Source organism: Urocitellus parryii, chromosome 12 (assembly GCF_045843805.1).
Source record: "Urocitellus parryii isolate mUroPar1 chromosome 12, mUroPar1.hap1, whole genome shotgun sequence".
In the NCBI taxonomy this organism is placed as follows: domain Eukaryota; kingdom Metazoa; phylum Chordata; class Mammalia; order Rodentia; family Sciuridae; genus Urocitellus; species Urocitellus parryii.
This window is the reverse complement of record NC_135542.1, coordinates 92927336-92949211: the sequence shown is the minus strand read 5'-3', so window position 1 is coordinate 92949211 and position 21876 is coordinate 92927336. Positions and strand designations below refer to the sequence as shown.

General features: G+C 37.3%; 1 protein-coding gene across 3 annotated transcripts in view; it reads right to left on the bottom strand.

The window, feature by feature from the left end:
* The window catches only part of Dguok (deoxyguanosine kinase), a 35791-nt gene extending 14647 nt beyond the window's left edge, over nt 1-21144 (bottom strand). For 2 of the 3 annotated variants that reach the window (XM_026397435.2, XM_026397436.2), the window contains exons 1-2: nt 20949-21144; nt 10508-10620 (exon numbers count right to left, since the gene is read on the bottom strand). In XM_026397435.2, coding sequence (XP_026253220.2) covers nt 10508-10620; nt 20949-21090 — 255 coding nt within the window. In that variant the 5' untranslated portion in view covers nt 21091-21144. The remainder of the gene's footprint in view (nt 1-10507; nt 10621-20948) is intronic. The other variant, XM_026397437.2, reaches the window with a different exon arrangement.
* Between the last annotated feature and the right edge of the window lie 732 nt (nt 21145-21876).

The following is a 21876-nucleotide window of genomic DNA, read 5'->3' as shown; positions in this document are numbered from 1 at the left end:
GTTGTGTCCATCTACACCTAAAAAAAAAAAAAAAAAAAAAAAATCATTAGAGACTGTAGGAGCAGCCATAGTCTGCTGCTCAGTTTGGAGACCACATGATGGAGTAGGGCACTGGGCAGGCAGATGTAGCAGGTGGACTAAGTGTGGGCTACTGCACCAGTAAGCTCTGGACTACCAAAGGGAGACTGTTCTGGAACAAACACTATACAAGGGCCTATATGATTTGTGAAAGAGCCACCTTTGTTAAAGAACAAATGGAAACATCCTTCTAAGTTGTATAAACGAATAAAGAGACAATAATTGGATATATTATTATTTTGCAACCCAAAAGGAGAGAGGATCAACTTGTGTGCTCAGATAAAGCTGTTGTACAAACCAGGAGAAAACAGAAATATCTCAATGAGATTTGAGATTATATCATTGATAAAATAAAAAGAGGTTGTCGGGAGGCTATGGTGTGGATCAGTGGCAGAATGCTTGCCTAGCATGTGTGAGGCACTGGGTTCAATCCATAGCACCATATAACAAAATAAAATAAAGTCCATCTACAAAAATGAAATTTTTAAAGAAGAGGCTGTCATAATAAAAGCTGAAAGGATCTGGAATCTGAGGCAGGAGTTCAAAACCAGCTTCAGCAAAAGTGAGGTGCTAAGCAACTCAGTGAGACCCTGTCTCTAAATAAAACACAAAATAGGTCTGGGGACATGGCTCAGTGGTCCAGTGCCTCTGAGTTCAATCCCTGGTACCAAAAAAAAAAAAAAAAAAAAAAAGAAAGAGAAAGAAAAGAAAGTGAAAAGAACATTCTTTTCTTTGTTGGGGGGAAGGGGTCCCCAGGATTGAACTTGAGGTGGTTAACCACTGATCCACATCCCCAGCCCTTTTTATTTTTTATTTTGAGATAGGATCTTGCTAAGGACCTCACTAAATTGCTTAGAACCTTGTTAAGTTGCTGGCCTCACACTTGTGATCCTCCTGCTTTAGCCTCCTTGCTAGGACGGCAGGCATATGCCACCACACCTGACTAGGAAAAGAACATTCATTAAAAAAGAAAAAGAACATTTGTTTTCTTAAAAAAATCTTTTTGTAGTTGTAGATGGATACAATACCTTTATTTTATTTATTTATTTATTTTTATGTGGTACTAAGGATTGAACACAGGGCCTCACACGTGCTAGGCGAATGCTCTTCCATTGAGCTACAACCCCAGCCCAAAAAAGAACATTCTTAAAGAAGGAAAAAAAAAAAAAAAGCAATTTCCAAAAGAAATATAAAGACAGTAACTAGCAGATTGTGTACTGAGACAAACTCAATTAGTGAATCAGAAAATCCATACTGAGTGTCAGCTTAAGAAATTTCCCCTAAACTAAGAAAAAAGAGAAAATTATGAAAAAAATAAATAAAAAGACATGTTAGGAGGAGATTTGATATACATGGTAATGTAGTTGTAGGGTATTTTTGCTTTTTCTTTTCTTACCTATAAAAAGGTACACCAAGATGTAACGTCACCTGGGTTCCACTTCCCAACAACTAAGACAATTTTGTATCAACTTTACACACAGGAGCCAATATGATCTCCAGCAACTTCAATGTACAGCTAAGTCCTCCATATCTGTGGGTTCCACAATTACGGATTCAACCAATTGTGGATTGAAAATATTCCAAACACAAAAAATTACATCTATAGGGAACACATAGACTCTTTTCTAGTCCTTTTTCCTTAAATAATACTGTATAAAAGTAGTTACATAGTATTTACATTGTATTATGTATTACAAATAAGATAGAGATGACTGAAGAGTATAATAACAGAGGATGTCCTGGAACCAATCCACTGCAGATACCAAGGAACAACTGGATCCTTAGCTAAGATAAAGCTACCCATTCAAAGAAACATTTTTACTCTAAGGAAACAAGAATTCAGAGTTCCCAATGAAAAAGCAGCAGAGGAAGACATTCATGAGGTATACATCTTCTTCTTCACTGAAGAAGACCTAATAGAAATGTGATAGCTCTAGGTATTTTGGGGTAGAAAAAAATTTTCATGATACTACTAGGAGTTTAAAGTGATCAAATGAAAAACAAGCTAGAATCAAGTGGAGAATAAAATAAAAGACTCCAGCAGAGAAATTCACTGAGTATCAGAACTAAGGTTTTGTGTGTGTGTGTGTGTGTGTGTGTGTATTTACTTATATAGTCATTTATGTGCACATGTGCGCGTGCACACACAGACACAACAAAAGGAATTGTGGAACTGGACCTATCCTGGCAAAATGCCAACGGTTCTTTAAAAATATAACAAAAGCAACTACAAAAATACCCCATGAAGAGGGAAATGACACGATTATTTAGAAAGACAAATGGTCCAAAGCATGTAACACTTTCCTATAATAGAATACCTTTTATATTCCAGGGCAAAAGAAAGATGGTTTCAGACAAGCAACCACTCAGAAATTATGCCACCCCCTTATTCTTTCTAAAAAAAAATTTATCTAGAATGTAATTCAGTTAACTGGAAAATGAATCAAAATAAAGAATTAAGAAATGGGAAGATGCTGTAAAGAGAAAATAGTGGTAATAAGCCAGAAAAGAGTTTAGTATAAAGTGACTATTATTAATGTGGTTGTGTGACATTGCAAATTTAAGAATCACTATTAAGAGAGAAGTTTCATACTTCAAAAAACATTCTGTAGGGGTTGGGGATGTGGCTCAAGTGGTAGTGTGCTCACCTAGCATAGTGAAGCACTGGGTTCAATTCTCAGCACTACATAAAAATAAAATAAAGATATTGTGCCCACCTAAAACTAAAAAATAAATATTTAAAAAAACATTCTGTATCTACAAAATTTCATGATTTCAATATAGTTGGGTTGGCCGGCTATGGTGATGCACATCTGTAATCCCAGTGACTAGGGAGGCTGAGGCAGGAGGATCCAATTTCAAAGCCAGCCTCAGCAACTTAGAGAGGCCCTAAGCAATTTAGCAAGGCTCTGTCTCAAAAAACAAAAAAGGCTGGGGATAAAGCTCGGTGGTTAAGTATTCCTGGCTTCAATACCAGGAACCAAAAACAAAACAACAAAAACCAAAACCAAACCTGGGATGGAGTCTGTAAAAAAAGAGATAATAAAAAAAGCACTAATTTTTCTCCATTCACAGACTCCATTAACATTGATAGATAGGTTTCAATATGTATATTTTAATTTCTCTGTACCACTGGTAGAATAAAAATAATAAATTGTCTGAATAAATAAAGGAAAGTGAAAGAAAAAATTAAATAGAACAGAAATAAAGATGAAAACACAAAGTAAGGTGATAGACATGATCATAATAAAGAAAAAAATTCCCAAGAAAGGATTGGGAAAAAAACTAAAAATTCCTGTTCCTAAGAGTAACATCTAAAACAACAGTTTGGCTGAAAACTAAGGGAACTGACTGAAAAATAGGGGAAAGCAAAATCTACTGATACAAATAAAAAGAAAGTGAATGCGGCTATATTGTATCAAGAAAAAAGCATTAAGTGCTGTAAGAACACTTTTAATAACTACCAATAAACTAAAATTAAAGACCCCATAAGGAAGTCCTGAACCTTTTCAAAGGGAATAAAAGAGCACTGAAACACATAAATACAATGCAAAGCCAATTAAGAATAAGAATTAAAAATTTAAATTGAAAAATATAAAGAGACAGACAAAATATGAGTACACATTTTAGCATACTTCTCTTAGAATTTATTTATTTATTTTTGGTACCGAGGATTAAACTAGGAGTGCTCCACCACTGAGTTAAAACCCCATCCTTTTTCCTTTGAGACAGCATCTAAACTGCTAAGGGTTCACTAAATTGCTGAGGCTGGACTTGAACTTGGGATCCTCCTACTTTTGCCTCCAGAGTTGCTGTAATTACAGGTATTCACCATCTCAGTATTAAAAGAAAAAGTAAACACCAAAAATGAGAATTTGGCCAAGCACAGTGGTGCACGCCTGTAATCCTGGGAGCTCAGGAGGCTGAGACAGGAGGATTGCCAGTTCAAAGCCCGCCTCAGCAACGGTGAGGTGATAAGGAATAGGTGAGACCCTCTCTCTAATAACATACAAAATTGGGCTGGGGATGTGGCTCAGTGGTTGAGTGCCCCTGAGTTCAATCCCTGGTACCCTCCCCACCACAAAAAAAAAAAAAAAAAAAAAAAAAAAATCAAAAACTTAACAGAACTAAATTCATTACTTTTCTACACATCTGAAACTAGAATATTTCTTCAATGATTATTAAACTAACACACATCTTATTCTTAGAAGTGTTAATAAATTTATTCTGTGTCATATAAACAACATATTAACTCTGAAAAATCACATCAAACTTCACAATTCACATTGTATTCTCCTTAAAAGTTCACAGCACATTTACCAAAAAGTAATCATACATTAACTATGAAAAAAATCTAAATTTTGCCAAGTTAGAAACCATATAAGCTACATTGTCTAACTATAACAAAATCAAACTAGAAATTAAAAACTGAATAATTCTGCACACAAAAAATTTAATAAAAATGTTAAGTAATTTAGCACTTGGGCATAGAATAAATAAAAACTGCAAGTATAAACTTTTTGGAAATTTCAGTAAAAACTTTGTATATCAAAATCTCAAAACTTTGACAAGGATTATCTGATCAAGAAAATTTCCAATTGTATATTTTTATTAAGACAGAAAAAAAAGAAAATCACAAATGAATCGCTTGATCTCAAGAGCTTTATAAAATGCAAAGAAAGTCTGCCAAAGAAATGAATAAATTCAGGTCAAAATTAATAAATTAGAATGTAATTCACCATAGAATGTAAAAAAAAATTCACTAATTTGAGTTTTCATACATATATATTATATAATCTCATATATGTGCATTTTTTTACTGTTCTTTTTAGATACACATGAAAGTAGAGTATATTTTGATATATTATACATACACAGAGTATAACTTATTCTAATTAGCATCCCATTCTTGCAGTTGTACATGATGGGGAATTTCACCGGTCATGTATTCCTATGTGAACATAGGAAAATTATGTCTGAATCTTTCTACAGTCTTTCCTATTCCCATCCTTTCTCCCTTCCCTTCACTCCCCATTGTCTAATCCATGAACTTTTATTCTTCCCCTCTTCTTCCCTTGTTGTGTGTTAGCATTCACATATCAGAGAGAACATTCGGCCTTTGGTTTTTGGGTTGGCTTATTTCACTTAGCTTGATAGTCTCCAGTTCCATCCATTTACCAGCAAATGCCATAATTTTACTCTTCTTAATGGCTGAGTAATATTCCATTGTGTGTGTATATGTATATACATATACACACACACATACATATATATGTATGTGTATATTATATCACATTTTCTTTATCCATTCATCTGTTGAAGGGCACCGAGGTTGGTTCCATAGTTTAGCTACTGTGAACTGAGCTGCTATAAGAAAATGATATGGCTGTGTCACTGTAATATGATGATTTTAAGTCCTTTGGGTATATAATAAGGAGTGGGATAACTGGGTCAAATGGTGGTTCCATTCCGAGTTTTCCAAGGAATCTCCACATTGCTTTCCAGAGTGATTGCGCCAATTTGCAGTCCCACCAGCAATGTATGAGTGTACCTTTTCCCCCAAATCCTTGCCAGTATTTACTGTTATTTGTATTTTTAATAATTGCCATTCTGATTGGAGTGAGATGGAATCTCAGTGTAGTTTTAATTTGCATTTCTCTCATAGCTACAGATTTTGAACATTTTTTCATATGTTTGACTATATTTCTTCTTCTGTGAAGTGCCTGTTCAGTTCCTTTGCCCATTTATTGATTGGGTTATTTGTTTTTGTTTTCTTTGTATATTTCAGAGATTAACGCTTTGAGGTGCAGGTTGTGTGTGTGTAGTTTTTAAGCAGTGCTGGGGATTAAATCACACTGGGCCACACTCCCAGCCCAAGTTTAAAATATTTCAAAAAGCACTAATTGTACACTACTAAATTTGAAAATCTCAAAAGGATAATGTTTCAGGAAAATGAAATTATCAAAATTGAATCTAGGTGTTAAAAAAAATTTAAAAAGCTGAATAATAACTAAGGAAGAAAACAGTTGTCTAGTAACTATTCCCCTCAAACAGCACCAAATATGTATCATTTTAAAGATGATATTATACCTTTGAGGAATAGACTTTTTTATGGTAAGAAAGACGCACAGTTTCTCAGTTTATTTTCATAACTCAGGTGGTATCTGTCCAAAGCTGTCTATACAAATAGTAATACCAATTAATTTCACCAACATGCACGCAAAATTCCAAATAACATATTAGTAAATTAATGGAAAATACTACACTATTACCAAAAATAAGTTCTTCTGGAAATGTCAGAATGGTATCATAATCAATCTATGACTAATACTAAGAGATTAAAAAAACCATGGTTACCTCACTAGATGCTAAAAATTCTTTTGATGGAAATTCAACATTTGATCCTGATAAAAAGTTAATATCCTAGTAATGGAAGGGTACCTCCTCCACATCTACTGAAATGAGTAATAGAACTTAAAACTGACATATTAGAGGAAGTTCATTAAGGAGAAAAAAAGATAAAGGTGATTCTCTTTATTGCTATTATTTAATATTGTTCTTGAAGTTCTATTCAAAGGAAGAAAATAGAAATGACAGGCTGGGGTTGTGGCTCAGTGGTAGAGTGCTCACCTAGCATGTGCAAGGCACTGGATTCGATCCTCAGCACCACATAAAAATAAATAAATAAAAGGTATTGTGTCCAACTACAACTAAAAAAATATTTAAAAAAAGAAAATAGAAATGAGATATGGATATTAGAAACTCTTACAGAAAACTATTATTTTCTATAACCCCAAGCAAATAAAGCAAATCATCATCATCATCATCATCATCATCATCATCATCATCAGTTATACAAGTCAAATCCAACCAACTACTTTCCTTCAAAACAGCAATAACCAGTTTGAAAAGACTGGGAAAAAGATACTAGTCACAATAACAATAAAATTAATATGCTAACTGGGAATAAACTAAACAAAAATATTACTGGGACAAGTAGATACCCACTTGTGAAAACATAAAATCTGAGTCATATAACTTAAAGCATAAAAGCAAAAAAAGCAACAAAAAGAAATAGATATGGATATTTTTAAAATCTTGGGCTATAAGGAGGTTTCTAAAACTTTAACATCAAAGGCAGTAACTATGAATAAAAAGATAGATGTGACTACATAAAAACTGAACTGTATTAAGACTTGCAGGGGTTGGGGATATGGCTCAAGTGGTAGCGCGCTCGCCTGGCATGCATGAGGCACTGAGTTCGATCCTCAGCACCCACATAAAAATAAAGATATTGTATCCACCTAAAAAAACTAAAAATAAATAAATAAATAAATATTTAAAAAAAGAATTGCAAAATATATCACATATAAAGGAAAAATGACAAACAGGAGAAGAAGATATCAGTAATACACGACAGAGTTAATATACTTTGCATACAAATTGCTTTTATGATGGGGCCGAGGATGTGGCTCAGTGGCAAAACTTTTCTAGCATGTTTGAGGCCCTGGGTTCAATCCCCACCACCACCAAAAAAAAAAAAAAAAAAAAAGAAAGAACAAAAAAAGAACTTGGAGCCTTTATGAAGCCATTACAAAAAGATGAAGAGAGGGGGCTGGGGTTACCTTTCAGAGGTAGAGCGCTCACCTAGCGTGCGTGAGGCACTGGGTTTGATCCTCATCACCACATAAACAAATAAAGATATTGTGTCCACCCAAAACTAAAAAATAAATATTAAATAAAAAGATGAAGAGCTTAAAAGCAAGGAGTGACACTAAAAAGAACAATTATAAAAGGATAAGAGGAAAAAATATCATCAACTCACTGGCAATCAAAGACATATAACATTTTCTTACCTCCCACATTGGCAAGGATAAAAAGGAATAGTGCTGCTGAGAGTATGAGAATACTTCCCTTTCTGAAGGGAAATTGTGTAAAACACAACAAAAATATAGATCATTTTTGGACATCAAAATTTGAATTTTATTATCTTAAAATACAGAGACACATAAAATTTGGTTATTAGAAAAAGACTTTGGTCAAGTGTGGTGGCACATGCCTATAACCCCAGTGACTCAGGAGGCTAAAAGAGGGGAAACACAAGTTTGAGGTCAACCTCAGCAACTTAATAAGACCCTATTTCAAAACAGAAAATAAAAAGGGCTGGTGATATAGCTCATTGATAGAGCACTCCTGGGTTCAATCCTCAGTACTGAAGGAGAGGTGAATTTCACTACAAGGATATTTATCATCGTTTGTAATAGGGAGATTTGAGAAACTATTCAAAATGAAGGATGCCCAACTAAATGATAATTTCTTACTATGTAGTATACTGTAGCCATTAAAATTACATTACTATGAAAGGAAGACCTTGTCTATTAAGTGACATGGAGGTGACATTCACAATTTTTGTCTTAAAAAGGCAAATTATATATATTTTACATGTAAATATATACATTTTTCTCCTCTGTAGAAAAAAGTGTAAAAGAACAAAAATGTTAATCATTTTATCTCTGGAAAATGGTATTATAGCATTGGATATATTACCTAACAAATAACACCAACATTATTTGGCATTAAAAAAATATTCACTATCTCCATTCTATGAGGCAGGAATTTGGGAAGCAGATAAGCTGGTGGTTTTGCCTTGTCCATCTTGTCCATCAAGATGTTGGCTAAGGTTTCCATTGTTGGTAGGCTACACCGAGCTGAAGGACCTGTTTCCAAGGAGCCCCTCACGTATCTGTGGACAAGAGGCCTGAGTTCCTTGCTGTATGGGCCTCCTGACAGGGCTACTTCATGAGACAGCAGCTGGCTTCCCCCAGAGAAAGATACAATATCTTTTAGGACCTTAGAAAGCCACACTGTTATCTGCTAAGTTCTACATTTTAAAAACAAGTCACTAAGTCCAATCAAGGGGAGGAGAATTAAGCTCTATTTCATGAAGGAAGGAGTAACAATTTGTGGACTATTTTGAAATCCCAACAGGTAACCTGTGGCATACGCAAATACAAACGTTAATTTCCAAATACATATACAAATAAATAGAAATGTTAATTTCACAAATACATATGTAAACACATACATACGGACATAAAGAGACAACTTAGAAAAAATAAAAATCTTCAATAAACATTATGTGCTTACCACAAACTGTAACAAATTCTAAGCTGGAATAACAGAAAAATGGCACCTGGAACAAGTTCTGAGATACTCTGTACCACCAAGAAAACATCCGTCATGTCCTGTTCAGCTCTGAGTACCACACTTAGTTGTTTCTAAGTAGAAAATGCACACTGGAGCTTACAACTTAGAAAAAATTACTTCAGAATGAAGAAAACTAAAGGTGATCACAGCTTGAAAGAAAGTAGGCACATCATAACTTTCAACTTTATACAGGGTTGTCACATGGAAAAGACTTAAGAGTCAAAACTAAACCAACGAGTCAGAGTCATACGGATTCAATGTGGGTCAATATAAGGAGAACTATCTAACAAGAGTTGGTAGAAACCTACATGAGACACTCAGGTGGCTATAGGAGTTGTTCAGGGAGCACTGTGCTGCCACTCCCTGAACCACTCTAAAGTTCATATCCAAACAAGTCCCTCCCTTATTCACACTGACGTGGCTGGTGTTGAAAGCAACCCTACAGCCTTTGCCAATGCAGCATACCTAACTTAAGCTATGAGATGTAAGTGAAATACACGGTGGTTGGCATGGTACAATGCCTGGCATACATAAATGTTAGCTATAAACTCTGGGTTGACTTAAAAAGTAACAGGAGCTGAACATGGTGGTATATGCTGTAATCTCAAGGAGCTTGTGAAGATGAGGCAGGAGGATCACAAGTTCAAAGCCAGCCTCAACAACTTAGCAAGGCCCTCAGCAACTTAGTGAGACCCTGTCTCAAAATTTAAAAATATGAATAGGGCTGGGGATGTGGTTCAGTGGTTAAGTGCCCATGGTTTCAATTCCTGTTTCCAAAACAAAACAAACAAAACACCGTGATAGGATGCTCTGTTAAGTTCTCTTTTAAAAAGTCCAACTTTTAAAACTTAATTAAAATAAAAAATTAAAGCCACCATCATCAACTATTAATTCTGATGGTCAGTTTCAGTAATAATAATATAAATACTTAAGGGTAGGAATGACAAAATTCATCTTCAAAGCCAAGATGGTTGGACATGCTTTGGGAAACCACAAAGAACAGAGGCAGGCATTGATACAGACATATAAAAGCCACAAAAATCAAAACTAAACATATTTAAACAAGTCATATCCTCTTGGTGTATGTGGTCTGCTTTCTGGAATGAAACTACTTTAAAAAAGGAGACTCAAACTGGGCTATTTTAGCCCCTCAGAGCAAATTAAATTATTACAATTAAATTACTCACCCATGCCTGCCAACTACCCACAACTGAAAACTTACTTTTTGGGTGCCAGCAGCCTGGATATCCTGCCATGTTGCTACAGGTTCTGTAGCTACGTGCCACTCTGGGTATCTTTTCGTGAGCAACTTCACAAAGGTGGACTTTCCCACAGCTGCAATGCAAACAGCATGTATTGGGATGCTTTCTAAATCAGGCTGAAGAAGGCTGCTATGTTCTATCACAAATGCCCACCTCAAGGGAACAAGTTTTACCAATTTCAAAACTCGGCAGCCATACCCTTGTCTTTGAATTGATAATTGGCAAGGCCAGAGTCATCATAATGAACAGAAATAACAGGAAGGAAAAAATCCCCTCAAGGTTTGATCTGTAATTTTAAGGTCTCAATCTCCCAGAGGTAATGACTATTTAGTAATAGCTGAAAATTTAACAGATCCATCATAAATAGATGAAATCAGCTACACAAATTGTAAAGCTTCAGTCACAGTCTTATTTGCTCTATGACAGGCCAAGGGTGGGGGAAGGATAACCCATGCAGAGGGAGAAGAATGAATGAAAGCCTGGAAGAGAGAGAGAAAAAAAAACTTGGCACATGACACAGGAAAAGAGAAGAATGAGGCTCTAAAGTCAGCATGGGTACAGTATGGGCAAATGAGGGAGAAAACTGGCTCAAGATGCAGGTGGCTGAGCAGGCAGTCCAGGGTCAACGTCAACCAGGGCCTTGAAGCCATGGTAAGAAATTTGACTTCTATTCTAAAGGCAAAGGGAAGTCAGTGACAATGGGTTTTAAGCAGTAAAATTACATTTCTTCTAAAAATCCACTCCATCAGGTGTGTTAAAATGGGCTGAAGTGAAAGTAGGCAGATCAATCAGATGACGACAGTAGCCTGATCAGAGTAATAGCAAGGATATGGAAAGGTAACGGTTGCTTTGAGAAATATTTGAAGATAAATCCAATCTAGTACCACAATACCCAAGTGATCTTTTCCATTTACATCCATATCTGGCCCATACTTCTCCTGAGCTCCAGAGAGGCAAAGCCTTCCAGACATCTTCATTTGGACATCCCAGGAAAACCTCAAAGTCAATATATTCCCCAAATGAAGTCATCACCTTTCCCACTAAACTGAACTTCCTTCTGTATCCCATATCTCAGGATGTAACAACATCATCCACTCACTGTCAGAACTGCTTCTTCTGCCAAACTTCAAGTGGCCACTGAATCCTTCTTCATTTGCTCCTAACTTTCCCCCATGCTTTTTCTGTCCATTTGTACCTCCATGCACAAGATTGGGTTCTCATTATCACTTGCCCCTCCACCTCTAGCCCTGTTCTTTTCAACCCAATTTCTATGCTGCAGTCATATTACACATGCAACAGATTCCTGTTATCTTCAGAATAAAATCAAACCTGTTAACCTAGACTATGAGAAACAACAGGGTTTGGCCCCTGCATATATTCCCTAGCCTCAGCTTTCCTGCACTCGCTGGACCATACTCCTTACAATTCCAATCAGGCCATATTCTCTCAGGCAAATGCAATTTTGCATTGCCTTCTCATTTTCTGGAGCACCCCCTCTCTTTACATGGCCGACTCCTACTCCATCTATAAGGTTCTGCTCAGATATACCTTCTGTGAAGACTCTTCTGGGCCCTGACACCTCTAAAATGGATTAGTTAATCCTCCTCTGTGCTTGGCTGTATATTCTAGGTTAGACTCCATCACTGCAATTAAAATTGTGCTTCAAGTTAAAGATGGGGTTCTTCCAGGGTAGAAAGCAAAGTCCACCTAATGTCTTGACTAATGAATAAAACACACAAAATAATAATTGTGGTTCCCTCTGATACCTGCATTTGAACTCAAAACATATAAACTTCAGAATGTATTTAGAGCTTCATCTCCTCTTTTGGAAATGGTCTTTCTCAAATGAGTTCCACCAAAGGGAGCCAAGGGAAAGAAGGGGGCACCATTCCAGTCAATTCTATCAGCCATTGTGGTTACTTATCAGGAGTGCTATGTCTCAGCACAAGAGCCCACACATCCAATATGTGACATTTATTACACACCACTCCAACTCCTTTCTGAAAACACAGGATAAGAACAAACAACATGAATTTGTGAATTCTGTACAGTCACGCTCTTCTCAGTCCTCACCTCCACTCAATGTTTGTCTTTTCATTTTGTTCAGCCTCTGCTCTTCCCACACATCAGTGAATAAATGTTTTCCTCTGCTCTTCCAGGCCTGTGTCAAAATCCTTTCCCCTACCAAGCCTAAGGTCCCACTTCCTTCATGAAGTTCAGGACTTCTCTAGCTCACACCAAAGTCCTACTACACTGATCAGCTACCAATTGGTTGTGTCTATGTATTTTCAGATATCTGCCTGCCCTGAGTCAGCCTTACTTTAAAATACAAGCCCAGTGGTCAATATTTAGATTGCAAGTTGTTCAATACCTTTAAAACATGGTCCTTGTTCAGTTGAAAAGTTATGGGCTGAAAAGCTACTTTAAATAATATGGAAAGATAAAGGTAGCTGACTTGTTTGTTAGGATTGAATGAGTGTTAGTATTACTGACATGTTTATTATTTTTAAGGTAATAATAATATATACATATATGTGTGTGTACATATACACACACCCACACATATACACACACATACATACACATATATATTTGTAGTACTGGGAACTGAACCCAGGGGCATTTACCACTTAGCTACATCTTTAGCCCTTTTTATTTTTTTAATTTTGAGACAGGGTCTTAATTGACTAGGCTGGCCTCAAACTTGAGACTGTTCTGCCTCAGCCTCCCAAGTAGCTGGGATTATAGGAATATGCTTCTGTGTCCAGTTGAATTACTAGCATTTTTTAAAAGTTAAAAAACACTTACCTAAAAAACTGTTGGAGATAGAAGGGAAGAGCTCTGAGGGTTAGGGAGAACCAACTTTACCTTTGACATCAGACCCTGTTAGTTCATCTAAAGGCAATATGAACTAAGAATCCAATTCATGCCATTTAAACATATAAAACACAGAACATCAAATTAGATACAATGGGAAATATACAGTTCCAATTACTGGAATAATCACTTCTGATATCCAGGGCACCCTTCATGCCACTCCCCCTTCTAAGGTTTCTGGAAAGCCAGTTTAGTAATCATAAGTCAGCCTTAGCACAGAATGACAATAAATGATGGTGGAAAGTCCTAAGAGTTGTGCACCCTAGGTAATTCTCCACAAGGCAATATTTACTAAACTAATTGCACTGGAACTAAGCTGTGCCAAGCTCCATCCACAGATGTGTAATAATTACTTTAAAAATTCAAAGTTATATATTAAAAAGATAGCATAACTTTGCTGGCATGGTGATATCTGATGATACTGTTTTTTGTTTTTGGCTTGGGCATTTTTAAATGTCTTATAAAGTGTTCCCAAGGGCTTCATAAGAGTGGTAGTTTGGTTCTGCACTGCCACAGAAGCCTCCTAGTGACCAGAATAACCATCTAAAGAAAGCCCCACTTCTTCCAGCAATACTGGCCTTTTATACCATTACCTCAGACTTAGCACAATCTAGCTCCAGATTGTTATCTTTCAATATACTATTACTACCTTAACATTTGGGAGGTATTTGAGCCTACAAGCAGCATCAAACCTCCGTTTAGGGTCTTGGCTATCACTGTACTTTATATATGCCATGACTCTAAAAAAAGGTGGGAGGTAGTTTCTTAGAATATATTACTTCAACATATTGATTTGAATTGTCATTTCACAAGCTAGACCAGAGTGTTCTGTTGTTAATGTTTATCTTTTCCTAAAACATGACTTTCTGCACAAATTTTTCTAAGAACTATAATGCTATAGCTACAGCTAATTATGCTAAAACCTAGTAGTAAAACAGTATCTGTTATAATACCCCAAATAATATACTTAAAAAGTATACTTTACCTAATATACTTTAAAATTTTTATTTATTTATTTTTGTTTTTATTTATTTTTATGTGGTGCTGAGGATCGAACCCAGGGCCTTGCAAGTGCTAGGTGAGCACTCTACCATTGAGCCACAACCTCAGCCCTACTTAATATACTTAAGTAAAACCTCAGCCCTACTTAATATACTTAAGGTATTTTATTTTCTTGAAACAAGATGAAAAACATGAAAAAAAAATTCTGAAAAATTTTTTAAATATTTATTTTTTAGCTGTAGTTGGACACAATATCTTTATTTTATTTATTTATTTTTACGTGGTACTTAGGACCGAACCCAGGACCTGGCACATGCTAGGCGAGCGCTCTACCCAGCCCCATACAATTCTAAGACCTTTACAAAAGTCAAAGGCAGTAAATATAAAATCATCTAATAACTTAAACATTTTCTCCCAAATAAAGTTGGTAGTCTTTATGTTAGGAACCACATTTGATACTGCATTCATTCAATCAACAGATGTTTATGGAGGAGTTACCAAGTAGTAAGTAGTGCTAAAATGATGAAAAGACTGAGATTTTGCCCTTAAAGAACTTATTCTATTCCAATCCTAAGACTAGGTACCCAGGATCATATAAACTAAAGCATTCTGGGCAAAATTAATAATCAGTCAGCAGTCTTAACAGAAACTTAATACATTTTTACCTTGATTCCTTTATTTTATTTTCATGGGAAACCATTAACCAGGAGGTGGTGGGGGGAGGTTCCTCACAGCTTCCAGACTATGATGTGAACTCATCCTGTTGAGCACAAAAGAGCCTCACTGATCTGGCATATCTTCCTCCCCCACTCTGCCTACCCAATGATTCATTCTTCCACTGTCACTTTGTCTGTGAAGCCTCCTTGAACTCTCTCCAGCTCTACTTCATCCCTAGGAAGAGTTAATTACTGCCTGCCTTGGCTTACCAAGGTATTACACTGTAATTATTTGTTCACTCATCACTCTCTCCGGCTAGCCTAGGAGCTCACTTTTTGAAGACACAGACTGTACCTTCCTCCCTTTGCATCATGAGTATCCAGTTAGGTACTAAGAATAGAGATGGATGGAAGGAATGAAGTGAATCACAGAATCAGAGAATCAATACTCAATATCTGAAATAAATAGGTGCTTTCCCTGCCAGGATTCTTTGCTCAATTTTTATATTCAATAAAAGTAAAAGACAAAGTAGTGATGATAATGTCTAATTTTGAATGTGGAGGAAATGCTATTAGAGAAGGCTTCTGCTGCTTTCTGTACAAATGTCTACACTGAAAATTAAAAAAAAATAGTTTCCTTCTCTTGAGATCTTTGAAAATAAAAAGTAAGAATGGTCTCAGATGACTCATTGATAATTATATTTCAGACAGCAATCCTTACTTCAGTTTAGGTTTGTGTTCATAAAATAACTGACTTTGAAGATAATACACTTCAGTGATGATGAGTATTAAAAGACAGGTTAGGTACTACATTTTTTAGATGTTCAGGGATTCTAGGTACCAACCTTTTGACTTTCAATTATACACTGCATATGAACTCATAAGTCGTGCTAAATGCCATTTGTTGCTACTTCACTGATCCATTTTCCTTGCATGGTGCTGTCTGTAATTTCAGGATCAGATGAATAGGAGTTAGAATGGCAGAACTCTAAGAAAAGTCCCTTTAAATATATCTAACTTCATTTGGAACCAGGGTTCACCCCTGTTCAAGTTTCCCAAATGGGTATTCTCATTCTGATTTGTTTCAGAATGCCACCTGTGATCAGAGAAAAATGTAACTCTTGATTCAAAAAGAGTTGAGCATTCAAGAGCTGAGTATGGTGGTGTGTACCTATAGTCCCAGATACTCAAGAAGCTGAGGAGGAGGATCACTTGATCCCAGGAGTTCAAGACCAGTTTGGCAACACAGCAAGACCCTGTTTAAAAACAAACAAAACCCAACCAAACAAAACCCCCCAAACAAAACCTCCAATCCAAAAAGAGTTCTGTACATTCCCTCTTTAAGTACCAATGACCAACTTCCATAGGGATATCACAGAAAAGGATTCAAGAATCTACAATAAATGAGTACAATGGATCAATTAGGGGGTTTATATGATGGTGATACAGGACACTAGGTGGCTGTGACCAAGGGAAGGTGTTAAATATGTAAACAACTTCAACAGAACTCAAGTGCTGACACAGTTGTGGGTACAAAATGTTATGACAGCCCACAGAGGAGGAGTGACTAATTCTGTCTGGGAGAGTCATCTGGGCATGTGGAGTAATGGAGAGTAATGGAAGATGAAAGTAAAAAGAGTCAGATTAAGTCCCCCAGTCCACTCCCAAGGCTTAACAACTACCCCCATCAGTCAACAACTTCCAGATATGAAATTCTAGCTTCCATCTCCAGTCTCTTCTATGTCCAGGTACCTCCCCCAGACCACCTCTTCCTTTATTTCATCTTCTGCATTGAGTCAGTATCCAAATTATGAAACTCAGTGTCATCTTCTTTTATTTCTCTCTATCCCTGAACTTTAAGTAGCCACTAAGACCTGTCAATTAAACTCTCAAAATGTTTCAAACAATCACTTCATTGTCTCTTCATTCCTTCTGTTCTGGCTTGCATCAGTTTTCCTTCCAAATTCACAAACTAGTCTCTCTACTCCAAGCTATTCTAATTTATCCATTCATTCATTCAACTGAAGGCAAGGCACCATGGATACAGCAGCAAATAAGACTTACAAACAAAATTATCTTTTTAATGAAACTTTCTATTCATTCATAGTCAATTGTTTTCTTTGGGCAGTACTGGGGATTGAACCAGGAGCACTCTACTACTGAGCTATATGCCCAGCTTTTTATTTTTTATTTTGAGACAGGCTGGCCTCAAACTTGCAACCCTCTTGCCTCAGCCTCCCAAGTGGCCAGGATTACAGGTGTGCACCAGAAGGTCTGGCCCAAATTCTTTTTTTAAGTTAATCTGCTCATCGCACACACTAACTTCAAGTCTTAATAGCCTTCCACTACCAACAGGATAAATTCCTAGCATGGTCCCACCTCTTGTTTTGCCACCCTCTCACAGGTCCTTTAAACTCCAGAAACAGCCAGCAACTTTCCTTCTATTTAAACGGCATGTGCATTTTCAGCCTTTACCACTTTGGCAAATGTTACTTCCTATGTTTGTAACATTTTTTCCTCTTTGTAGGAATACTGGGAATTCCTATTGTAGAGATTTTGAGTTTCTATGCTTAATCATGGATCACATCACTCAGCATGGAAATTATGTTCAGAAGTGTGCTTCTCCCACTTGATTGTCAGCCTGTTGAAGGAGAGGAGCAATACCACATTCACTGCTGTGCTCTGTGTGTGGGTGAACTTATAGCAGTCACTCACTTTTTCTTGCAGGAGAAAGCAAGGAAGCAGCACAGAATCTGGCTAGGTGAGGAAGCAAAGGTCAGGAGAGTTAGGAGCTCAATCTTCACCTAATGACCTGTTCAAAGAACTTATTTGTGAACAAATACTCTGGTGTCCAAGGACAGTGTTCCCTTTAGGGGTGTGTTTCTCAAATACAGAAAGACCACCTTTAAAACAGCATGTAGGTAGCAGGACCTTCCATTCTCATTTTTCTTCCAAGTTTCTGATTTGGTTGGGGAAAAACAACTGTGGTACAGCTGTGGTAACTGGTCTCACTTTCCCTTCAAAAGCACTAACTCCAGGTAGATCCTTACTGCAGCCCTGCAATCGGACACTTCTTTCACTCACTAAATTGTTTCATGTTTTCTCTTTCCCCAAAGTCTCTCATAATCTTTCCTGTTTCACTAAGAAAGAGGATACAATCAAAAGACCTTCCCCCAAGTTCCCACCACAACTCATATATTTTGCGTCTTTCTTGTGACTAGGGAAAACTGTGCTTTGAGCTAAGGTAAACACTTTCCACTTGGGCAACAGATCCCATTCTTTCTTGTTTACTTAAGCACTCTAGTTAATTCTAACTTTTCTCCTGATTCATCAGTCCCCCCCACCCTCACTAGCCATTTCCATCAACTTATAAACATTCTCTACTCCCTCCTAAAAATAAAAATGGAATTTAAAAACTCTCAAATCCCCTTCTAATTTCAGCTCCCACGCCATGGCTCCTCTTTCTAGAAACTGTTCCAAACAGCTGTCTTAACCAACTGTCTCCAATTCCTTACCTCCTATTCTCTTTTCATCTATGCCAATAAGATTTTTGCTCTTACCATTCCTAACACTATTCCTTTCAAGTTCACCTAAGACCTTCATTTACTTAAATAGTAAAACACATTCCTACCCGCTGTAGAGTTTCCTCACTTGGCTTCTAGGATATCATTCTCTTTTGCTTGTTCTTTTTTTTTTTTTTTAATAAATCCTTTTTTTTTAATGCCTCTGCTTTTATTTATTTATTTTTATGTAGTGCTGAGGATGGAACCCAGGGCCTCCCACACACTAGGCTAGTGCTCTACCACTGAGCCACAACCCCAGCCCCTGCTTGTTCTCTTATCTTAGAGGTCCTTACTTCTCCTCTGCTTGTTCTTTCCCATTTCTTCCATCTGCCTACCCTAAGGCTCAGTCCTCTCCATCAATACAATCTCCTGGCTTTAAATACCATCTACATTGATAGTTCCAGTCCAGAGAGTCTCTGAATTCTAGACTCCTATATCCAACTGCCTAACACATCCTCTTGAATATCTAACAGGCACATAAAAACCAGATATGCTCAAATCACACACACACACACACACACACACACACACACACACACACATATATTTTTTTAAAGTACCCGGGAACTGGACACAGGGTGCTTTACCACCTGGGGTGCTACATATATTCCCAGTCCTTTTTTTTGAGACAGGATATTGCTAAGTTACAGAGGCTAGAGGCAGCCTACTGGACACAGTCCTGCCTCAACCTCCAGAATTTTTAGGATTATAGGTGTGTGCCACCACACCTGACTAAAAACCAAAATCTTGAAACTATTCTTCCAACCTGTTCTTTCCAGCCTTCTCTATTTAAGAAAATCCAAAGTCCATTTTTCACATTGTTCAAGCCAAAATAATTGGGACCACCACTGAGCCCTCTCTTTATCTCACACTACATATTCAATCTGTCATCAACTTCAACTGGCCCTACCCTAAAATGTAACTTTCATTGTAACTATTATTGCAATGGCCTCCTAACACCTACTTTCAACATATTAGAGAGGTGATCTTTTGTCACCTGAGACCTCAAACCATCTAATGGCTTCCCATCTCAGATTAAAAAACCATGATGGACTATGAAGTTTATAATGTCCATCCATCCCTTACCCATCTGATCTCATCTTGTTCCATTCAACTCCAGCCACAATAGGTTCCCTTTTATTCCCTCAACATGCTATCCAACCTCACAGGTTTTCTACATGCACCTCCCTCAGCCTGGAAGATTCCTCTCCCACTTATCCAGATGGTTGATTCTCTCACATTTTTAACGTATTTGGATAAATGACACTACAGTGAGACCTTTCCCTGGTTTTTCTGCCATGACATTAGTTACTTTAACACACTTTACTGTGCTTATGTTGTTTATTGTCTACTCTCTCTATTAGAGTTCAAAAGAGTTCTATAGTGAAGATCAGTAGTAACATATGGAAGTAGCACAAAAGGTGATTTGTTGAATAATTATATGAGAAATTCTCAGTTTGCTGCTATAATTAATGTCTTCAGTACTCAACACTTGCTAATCCCCTTTTTATGGCCTTTGCTGGTCAAGGAAGCAAGTCAAATTTTTTAATTGCTTTCATTTTACTTTTTCATTACTTTTTACTTAACATACTGGGTTACTATTCTTTTAAAAAATTATTTTAAACTTAATACATATTTTTAAATTTAAGAAGTGAGGTTTTTCCAAGAAAACCTTAAGAAATTTATAGTGCAACTAGCACAGGGACATGGCAAAACGAGTGAAAGTGGTATCTGAATGCCTGAAGTTTAGCAACTTTCTTGGAGTAGGGTTGTCAGATAAAAACAAAACAACCAGTTAAATTTGAGTCTTAGACAAACAATGAATAATCCTTTTTTTTTTTTTTTTTTTTTTTAGTATTCTGAATACTGCAAGTGACACACTAAAATTTATTCCTGGCTTATCTTAAATTCTCTATGAACTGTGGTTTTTTTTTTTTTTTTTTTGCTAAATCTGGCAACCCATCTTAGGCAAACAAACTGCACCCTGTTTGTTGCTTCCATTTCGATCTAAGATAGCAATCTAGTAGAATTCTTGTCCTATCTAGAGTCTGCGTAGTTTTTGCGCCCCAACAAATGTGTCCTTGTGGGCGGTTACTGAGGCCCCAAATCTTAAAAACCTAAGAGGGAAACACCCACAGTGCACTTTGTAGAAGAAAGGCCAGGGCAACACAGAACAAGCAGGTCGGTAAGTCGCATTAGACTGGGGCGGAGTGGGGGTGGGGTTCTGGGCCCAGCTTCCTTTCCCAGCCTCAGTCACCTGCTTGGAGGAGGCCACGGCTTAGCAGCCACTTTCTGGCCCTTACCAATGTTGCCTTCGATGGAGAGCCTTCGGGGTCCGTGCCCCGCGTGCAGGCCCCTGGAGGAGGGCGCACCCTCGAGAAGGTTCTGGGCCATGGTACCGAAGAGTGTGCGCAGCCCACTTAAAAAGAGACGGCCCACAGCCATCCCACCCACGCTCAGAGCGGTGCTCACTTCCGCAGAGAGCACTTCCGCCCAAGGTACCGCTGTTTACACGCCTTGGCGCGTTACTGACGTCAGACGAAATCCAGGCAGGAAGTGGGTGGGGTTAAGCTGGCTGAGAGGGCGGGGCCCAAGGGACCCCTCTGTTTTCGCGCTGTTGGTCAAGTGTTGAAAGCTGTGAAAGTCTTGCGTAGTGGTGCGGTAGAGTTTGCAGATTCCTGGAGTTGCGACTGTGCGAAGAGCCCCTACGTTTTTGTGTAATGGACAAGTAACATTTGAAAAGGAAAAAAGGAAAAAAAAAAAGCCCTTAAAAAAAGACACAAGTGTACAATCCTATCACTTTTTTGCATTTTTATAGACTTCGAAATAATGGTAATTTTAATTTAAACACCCCGCCCCAGGTGTTTGTTGTCTATTTTTTACTTAATATGGGAAAAAAAACTGGAAGATTTTAAGTAAGAAAATGACAATTTTACACGAATTAATTTTTCCTGTTCCTAGGAACTCCCAGCACAATGCTGGAACATTATTGAATAAATGAACAAATTAGTTCATTAGTTACACTCCATCTTTTATTTTGCCTCTTGAATAAATAAATAAATGTTCGCTCAATCAATTTGATTAATAACCAAAGAACCCCATCATGATAATGAGGCGGAGGCCCAAGGACGTGAACCTGATAGGTGTGTGAACTAGGCGGGGACAGGGGTGAGGTGCGGGGCAAGTGGTAAGAGGATTCAGAATCAGGTTTGTAAAAGGCTGACAAGAGAC